This window comes from Vigna unguiculata, chromosome 7, assembly GCF_037176805.1.
Source record: "Vigna unguiculata cultivar grain cowpea cultivar isolate G323 ecotype 2 chromosome 7, ASM3717680v1, whole genome shotgun sequence".
NCBI classification, from domain to species: domain Eukaryota; kingdom Viridiplantae; phylum Streptophyta; class Magnoliopsida; order Fabales; family Fabaceae; genus Vigna; species Vigna unguiculata.
The window spans coordinates 11781706-11790898 of record NC_140798.1 but is presented as its reverse complement, the minus strand read 5'-3'; the positions used below and the strand labels follow the sequence as shown (position 1 = coordinate 11790898).

Here is a 9193-nt window from a genome sequence, read left to right as displayed (position 1 = left end):
AATATTTTGTAACTGTTTCTTTTGGCACCGTTACGCGTTTTGGTTGGTTGAATGAAGTTACTTTTAAACTTCAGGACTGGACTAAGATATTATTCTAATGTGACGCTTCTTTTAATTACGCTATTAATTAAATGGGATGTTCCACTATTCGTTTCCATCGATGGTAAAAATCAAATTCCTTTAGTATTAAATCTAAAAGATAACATAAGAATAAATAAAATATATATATATATATATATATATATATATATATATATATATATTTAACATGTAATGTAATAAAACCTATATAATAATTAAATTTTAACTCGTGAAAAATAAAACAATATAATACATATAATGTTTTAGCGAAGGAAAACAATAAATCGAAGCTGCGTTACATTTCCAGGTGCCGAAACACCCTCAACTGATTTGACAAGTAGAGGAGAAGCCACTGGTCACACTATGAGTACAGGGTCCAAGTCAATGGCAGGGTTCGCCGGCAGTGACGTGGCTGCTTCCCGGTTTTCTTCCGGCTGCGTTGACATGTGCGTATTGCTCACGTTGCGTAGACCAGACGGGACGACCTGGTCAGTCTCGCGCACTCCAAAACCACCAAGAATAACCATTTTCTTGCATTCCACTTCTCGCCATGGTGAATCCCAATTCTAGGGTTTCTCTTCTCCTTTTCATCTCTTCGATATTCTTCACTTGTTTTCAAGGTAAAAATTTTCTCCCGAATTAACTGCTTTTCTTTTTCCTCATTAATTCGTAATCTGTCTACTAGTTCTTTGACCAAACATTTTCGTTCATAAAGCGTGCGATTATTCGGTTCGGGGAACTTTGGCACTTATAATGCTTTCCTGGATTGATATATGTGGGATTTTTTAAATACTACAACAAATTAAGTAAATTGTGTATGTGTATAAATGGATGTGCTTTGTTGTTTTTGTTTTGCACAGGGTCAACGTTATGTGCAGTTGTGTCGCTGAGATCAATTGAGGTTTTTAAAACGCACGAATGGCTGAAAGCCACTACGACTGTGTATTTCCTGTGCAAAGGGGAAAGCAAGACCGTGCTTCTTGATGTCAGGAAATCACATGTCTTGTATGCTTTCAGTGGTGAAGAATCTTGGCAGGTTATTTATACAGTTTTTTCTCTCCTTTTAGGATTTCAGTGGGCTACTTTTATGTCTTAATTCTTGCTTCTGTTATTTTTTATGTAGGCTTTAATTAAGTTTTATTCAACTCGTAATTTGAGTCCCTAATAGAATTTTCGTTATCTTAAGAAATCGAAATATCTTTTATCTTGGTAAAAGTATTCTGCTCCCATTTGATTTTTGTATGACATTTTAGACTTATCTATCAACTCTTTCTTACCTTCTTCAATCACCTTTTAACTCATCAATCAACTTGCTTTTGGACATGATTGGAAGTGCAAGTTAATGAACAAGTTGGAGATGATAAGTTGGAATTAACGACCACGCCATCTTATAGACGCCAAAAATCAAATGACAGTGTAGTTAGACGAAAAAAAAAGTGTTTTGAATGTTCAATAGAACAAAAATTAAATTCTTAATGGAGATTGAAATGAAAATAGTCAAATTCACAAGGTATAATGTGAATTCAAATACACACGTATATGGAATAGGGACGATGTCTCCTAAGGGAAGTTTTGACCACTTGCTTATTTCACCAAATGAGACAACATAATTGATAGGCCTTCAAAAGATATAACATCAATGAGACAAGAGTTCAATCCACGCATAAGAGATTGACACTACCTTTACCCAAAATATTATGGAAAACTCTTTATATGGTGTTCAACTTTTTTAGCTCTATTCAATGTAGACTTAGACTCATACTTGGATTTCCCAACATTCTCTTCTTCAAGTATGAGTCCCTTCACATTGGTACTTTCCTCTCAAGCTAACCACGAGTATCCCTCACTTGTACCGCCTATTCATCATAATGGAAAACGCTTACCTGACCTTCTGTCATGAAGACTTCCAATTGAGAGAGTTGTTTTAGCTGGTAACCGGGATTAACCATCGGCTCTAGTACTATTGATGGGTCTTTTGAGGGAAGGTCACCGGGAAGACACAACACCAATGACTCATGAACCCAACTCACACAAGAGATTTATCATCTCTAATCCAAAACCTTAAGACAATGGATTTATCAGTTTTCATTCTTATATAGTGTTCAATTTTCTCATTTATATGTATGTGAATTTTAGACTTACTTGGATTTTCCAACAATAATAAGTTTAACCATATACTGTTTATTTAGTTCTTGTTCAAGGGGACTGACTCTGTTTTGATCTAAGTTCTTGTACAATTTGTGGATTAAATTTTGAACTTTGTGGAACTTCTTTGGTTAGGAACCTAAAGCTCAGTCATTAAATTCCAAGTACCTTCACATTTGAGCTGCATGTGTTACTGTTTATGCTAATACTTGGGTTTTGCTTTGTACTCTCAGCCTTTAAGCAACTTTACAAGTAAAAAATGCAAGCGGTGTGGATTCTATGAGGAGGACAGCATTACTTCAGACGATGTATTTGACGAATGGGAGTTTTGTCCATCTGACTTTACTGCACCTGATGGTGAATATATTCGGTTCAAGGAAAATCAATTCGTTGCTACTTTTCTGTGTTCAGAGTGCTTATCACTTGCTGCTGGTGAGTACTTGCAATTCTTTTCTTTAGAGATTCTTTATTACCACTTATTTGAAAAAATGTTGTGACCTAGGAGACGCAAGTGCAAAAGTTGTATAATTTTCAAAAGCAATTCATTTCAATCGGTATGAATGATTCTTTTGATCTGTAGTTCTTTCTACTATTTATTGCTTACATTTAAGAGAATCATTTATGTCAATAGCCTTTTAATTCTGATTGTTAGCAGACATAATAAGACTAATAAACTAAATTGTTCTGTTTATCTTCCATTTTATGTTTACTGTGCAAACGCCCGTCTATTGGCAAAAGTTGCATAATCCCAGAAAGTGTTGTCAGCAAATTTGTTAATTGGGCCACCAACTCATGGATTTTTTTTTTGGTTTAATGTCTTTTCTATTCTTATTCAGCGTCATATGTAGATAGAAAAATAAAAGATATATATCCATCTATCTGTTGTATAGATGAATTGAAGTGCCCTCTTGGTACCCAAGCATTTGAGTTGAAGAATTAATTACACTAAATGCATTTCCGCACCTTTTGTTCTATGTAAAGGTAGATAAACAATAGTTGGAATAGCATTTGAGTAGAAAACTTATGAGCTAACTAGTAACTAATGATACCAAAGCTAGTAGGATTAACACCTTTTAGATTTAACGATAGCATTTTTTATTGTAAATAAATATTTTTTTCATCATAACTATTTTATTTTTAAGATTGAATCTTTTTTAACGGTTCAACCTGTGGAATTACTAGGTGTGCCAGAATTTAGTTTGTTCCACTTCCTTGCATTTGTGAACGAATCTTTCAGGATTTTTTCGTAAGTTAGTTTGTTAATCTTGGAGAAAAATATCCACAATCTCCCCTCCCTCTCTCCTAGACTTTTTTTTTTTTCATGTATAGGACTTAAATTTTATTATATGCTTGGTGTGCTTGCATTGTTTCTCATTTACTTGCTTCCCTTCAGTGTATTTTATATATTAACAAAATTAGTTGTTTCATGTTCTGTAGTTGATGAGCATGATGATGATGATGGAAAAGGAATGCATATAGTTGTTGTGGTTTTGCTGAGTGTTTTGGTCTCGATTATACTGATTCTTGGAGTGGTGGGTGCATATAAGTTGTGGGAAAAGAAGATTAGGGAACAGGACCAGGCTCGGCTTTTGAAGTTATTTGAAGATGATGATGAAATTGGGGATGAGCTGGGGCTTGGCACTGTAATATGAAATAACGATAGCAAACAAATTTCGTCGTGTAACATTATACGTCCACCGCTATTGTCTTTACGAAACGACGAAAAGTTATTTTGTTCTGGTTTGATAGGAGATAGATATTCATCATGGTGGAAAGAAAGGTGTCAATGTTCGAATCCACTTGTACATAAGACAGAAGGCTACTTTGCAAATCATATTTTAGGTTTCCTCAGCTATCTAATAGTAACTGAGGCAAAATAAACAAAATGTCGTATTTTAGGTTAGCTCGGCGATCTAATATAAATAAGGGAAACAAATAAATAGGTCATGAATGACCATTATTCTCATAGGCCTTAGGATTCTTGTGCATTTCGCAGAGTTTGTGTAGATTCTTGTACTTGATCACTCAAAGGAAGTCAGTAACACCCACCATTAGGGTGTATTCAATCTCAAGTTTGTTTGTTTTTTTTTTTTTTTTTTTTTTATGAAAGAGTTACTTAGATTTTAATAGATTATGAAAAGAATATAGTGATTTTTTTTTAAAACACTTTTATAATTAGGGTTTTGTAATTTAGTTTTTAAACAATTTATGAAATTTCAAATCATAATAATTGAAAGGATTTATAAGAATTTAAGGATATTATGCATTTTAAAAAATCATAAATGGTATGTATTTTTACTTTCTTATGGTGAAATATGCATTTAGTTCTATTTTTTTAATGTAAAATCAAAGTGTATTTTAGTGGAGGTGATATTACATTAAATAATTCAAGATGAGTAAAATTTTATATTTTGGTTATTGAAAACAATAAACAATTTTGTTATTTGTTATACATTGATCTAAGTAGATTGATATAATGTTAAATATCTCGTGAAAGAAAATAAAGCATATGTGGGAGAGAGATATGTATTAAATAATTCATTATCCTTTACAAAAGTAAATTGAACTTAGTAAAATGAAATTTCGAAACAATTATCATAATCAATGAGAAATATACAAATGAATGACAATGTTTAAGTTACAAAAATGTAAAACCAATACAATGATAATAATTAACTGTTTCTAATTTCAAATAGGTTCATGGTAAGTGCCAAATCTGTACTTATTTTATGTTTTAAGTCCATCTATTTGTGGTTTATAAAATTAACGGTATATTTATATATAACACATCACATTTTATACACACCCAATTTCTTTATATATATATATATTTTTTTTCTACGGCATTCATCTAAGCTCATTTCCAAAGTTCTTGTAATTTAGCAATCAGAACACGGATGCTGCTTTGAATTGTCAACCTGCTTGTAGTTACTTCTCTTTAACCAAGAAGTAAAGAAAGAGGCTTAGGAAACCTCAACCATCATAATCAAAGTATTTCTAAACATAGTGCTCTAAGAAAATTTTTGTTTGTCATACCAACATGATCTTGACAAGCTTAATAATTCCCAACAAAATTCATTATCTGTATATTTTTTCTATTTTTTCCACTGTTGCTAGACTGTACTTTGTAGATTCAGATAGTACATGCATGACCTCAACAAATCATATATCAGAAGTTATAAACAAGAATAACCCCACCAGCATAATAATCAATGGACGCAATGACGAGATATCTTGAGAAATTACGAGTCCAAAATCCATAAATTCTAACTAGAAGATTTCCTTATTGAGCAGTTGAAATTATGAAGTTCCTCTGAATTGGAACCATAAATAGCCTTAATCGTGTCCCTGCAGAAACTGCAAGAAAGAAAGAAGATTGGATAAGAGAAACACACTTCTTTGGGTGCCTTTGTTTCAAGATAAAATAGCTTCGGCCTTCAAGGAAATGTTCTGCTTAATAATTTTTGCCAGTTTTTTAAACAATAAATTCAGTGAACAAATTGCAAAAAGGTCAACAAAAAATATGGGGCAATGTAACAAAATTTGAAATATGAGTTCTGCTTTAGCAAAATTCAGCATGTATGAACAACTCTTCTCCATTGTGAGGAGTAATGATTGATTTATTCCTCAGGTTTAAGCATATACCGAAGTCACAACTCCAAGGGAAAGATGGGGCTCTTATTAGTACAATTAAAACTTTGTCTACACTACACCATACTGCAATGTTATAATGAATTTATAATGCCAACACCATCGTTTCGAAAGCTCCAACCCATCATTAGTCCCAAACCAAATAAAGGCAAATGTTGACAAAAGTTAAGTTCATTGTGTATAGGCCTTGCCTTTCTTTCTTATCATACATTAATAATTAACTGTGAACAACTAGAGATACTACAGAAACTTCTCATAAATATAACCAGCTCCCTAGAAGCTTCACTAGCAAATCTTGACACAAAGTTGCACGTAATTCCAGCTTCAAGAGTGAAAATAGAATCTCAAGGAGCCAACATTTTGTAAAGGCTTCAAATAAAAACTTAGAATTGTTCCAATACCACAATTCATGAGAATCTTTACCCATTATATTGCTTAAAGCCATTAGAGACTAAACAGATTCCTGGACTAAATAGAGGGAAAGTATCTAGGGTGCATGTGAAACAAGTTAATATTCAAACACCATTCAGTTTTGAATGGTAGATTCATTTATGGTTATAGGTCAAGAAAAATTCCCTGTTGCAAGTTCACTTCTTACATAACAAAATTTGTTATTTATTATGTCTATCGTTTTACCCGCTATCGGACTATCTATTAATATTTAATCTCATATTCGATATGTATATACCTCGGCGTGAGGCGTGTGAGAGTGTGTTATTGGAAGTCCACTTCTTAACATTTCCCTGTAATCTTATAGTTCGATTCTTTCTGAAAAAAACATAATTAAAATGTGAGAATGGTGGACCTGCAGGCCTCCTTGTGGAAATTCTTCTCTTTAACTCCAAACAAAGATTTAAACACCTCTGGCTCCGCACGGCAAAAATAAGGACGATCTGAAGAAGAACAAATGAATGACAAGTTAAACTCTAAACCTAACATTCCCATCAAGTTCAAACATCAACAATGAGATGCATTATGAGCAACCAGGGTAAATGGAACATTTCCGAGTACTCTTCTCATAATGAATACACCATCCATCTGCTCCTATCAAGCTTTTGTAGAGCTGAAATCCATCACAGTAACACAGATAAATAATTAGATACAGTAAATGGCATGTTCATAGCTCAGTTCACAGTATATCACATCACACGTGACAAAAATAAAAGAATAAACAATCTATTCGAACTTTTTTTATGACCATGTTGTATCTACCATTCTTTTCAATCACTATGACTTATATTAATCTCTATCTCGGAACCTAACTAGTAATTTTTCTCTCAGTTGCATTTTTTCGTCTACAAATATAGTGAAACCATGGTTAAGGAAACCGAATTCAATACCACTCTAATTAACCTAGTACATGTTAATTTGATTGGATTTTTGGAAAAACAAAAAAGATAGAAATAGAAAATGGACCTGAACATCAGAAGGGTCATCAAAATATTCTTCAGGAGAAGGAAAAGAAGGACCCTTTTGTAGCTTACAGCATGCCCCACAACCCTCCACGCAGTGCCACTTTGTTTCCTTCTTGTCGCCGCCGAAGCCGAGGCTTGTTTGCCCTTTCCTTTTGTCGGTCTTAACCGTCGCCGCCTTCCGTGGAGGACGCGCCGCCGAAGTGACGGCGAGAGATAACGGCTGTGTTAGAGTGGTGATGGCGGGAGACATGATAAGGCGCTAAGTTATTTCTTAAATCCCGAATAATAGGAGGCGTGGCAGTACTAGCCAAAAAGAGCGGAATTGATTTATTTATTGGTAACAAATTTTAATTTAATAATTTATTTAATTATTTATTTTTTCCGAAATTATTAACATTTTTTAACGCTTTTATTAAGGCAATGTGTTATAACCACTGTCCATGTTGGTCTGAAATATCTCTGGCTAAAAACATTTTGCAAATATTAAATGAATTTATTTTATTCACTTAATATATCTTAAATAATATGAAATTAAACTGTAAAATACATAATATTAGTATGAATAAAATATTGCATTATAAATACATTTGTTTATTTGTATTTTTATAAAAGTTAAGAAATTAAATCATATTGAAAGTAAGGTTAAATATGATTTTAGTAATTAAATTTGGACGCAAAATTAAAATTCGTTATTGTTATAAAATTTAATACAATTTGATCCTTAAATTTAAAAAATGAATGGATATAGTTATTCTAATTCAATTATGTGAAATTTTTTTGACATGTTAAACAACTTTTCATATTGAAGTTTGAGTTGCTTACACCATTTGACATGTTCCAACTCAAATAAAGCCCCTAGAATGTCGTTTAACACGTAAAAAAAATTGAAGTTGTTGGGTTAAAAAAATTATATCCGTTCATTTTTTAAGTTTAGGACCAACATATATCAATGTTTGAAACAATGACGAACTTTAATTTAACGTCCAAGTTTAGGAACTAAAAACATATTTATGCATTTAAAGTATATTGATCAAGTTAGTATGAGAAGAGGTGTAACATCCAAGTAACACTACTCGTTAAGTTAAAAAATATTACACAATATTTGTAGTATCCTTTACAATTTAAAATAAATTTCCTTTTCGTTGGAAATCCTATTATATTTATACAACTTTTAGAAAGAAAATAATATAAACAATATATAAATATTTATATTCTTTTTTATCTTCTATGCTTATCTTTGTTGAGATTTTTTTCTTGTTATATCATTTGCTCATGTGTACCACATGATTATCACACTAATAAAAAACATACAAATACATAACATAGAGTAAGCTAAAGTTTTAAAAACTTTAATATATAGGTTAAATCATAAACAAAATTAATCATATCTTATCCATATACTCTAATTGATAAAATTTCAATTAATTCGTTTAATAAACACAAGAATCAAGTGTCTAATAAAATCAACCCATTTACTACATCTCATGTCAGGATATTATTGACATCAATCATCACATATAATTGACACTATTTTTGAAAGAAACATGCTTTGAATTGGACTCAGATATCTATACTTGTCACACTACCTTCATCAAGTTATCATCACCACAAAGATACATAATAGGAATATATTTCCACTCATGTGATAGGGTAAATCTCAATGACCTACTAGACAAAGTTCTTTTTTTCATCGCAAACTAAATAAATCCCTATGACCTACCAGACATAAATCATTTTCACACCACAAACTAAGTAAATTCATATGACCTATCAGACATAATTCTTTTTCACACCGCAAACTAGGTCATATGAGCCTCTTTAAGTCTCACAAATTGATATTTTTTTTATGTCATTCCTATATTATTAAAGTCAAGCTATTTCTTTTTTGAATCTCCAATCAA

At 32.0% G+C, this 9193-nt stretch overlaps 2 protein-coding genes across 2 annotated transcripts; one reads left to right on the top strand and one right to left on the bottom strand.

Annotated features, from left to right (window-relative positions):
• Window positions 1–372: 372 nt before the first annotated feature.
• Window positions 373–4298, top strand: LOC114190334 (uncharacterized). Its single transcript, XM_028079173.2, has 4 exons — window positions 373–701; window positions 942–1117; window positions 2460–2658; window positions 3664–4298. Exons 1-4 carry the CDS (start codon window positions 632–634, stop codon window positions 3876–3878), a joined length of 660 nt encoding a protein of 219 aa, XP_027934974.1. The 5' UTR covers window positions 373–631; the 3' UTR covers window positions 3879–4298.
• A 987-nt stretch (window positions 4299–5285) lies between these two features.
• On the bottom strand, window positions 5286–7591 carry LOC114190849 (zinc/iron-chelating domain protein). Its single transcript, XM_028079898.2, has 4 exons — window positions 7294–7591; window positions 6862–6940; window positions 6683–6770; window positions 5286–5583 (listed from the first exon to the last, which is right to left on the bottom strand). Exons 1-4 carry the CDS (start codon window positions 7540–7542, stop codon window positions 5493–5495), a joined length of 507 nt encoding a protein of 168 aa, XP_027935699.1. The 5' UTR covers window positions 7543–7591; the 3' UTR covers window positions 5286–5492.
• Window positions 7592–9193: the final 1602 nt, after the last annotated feature.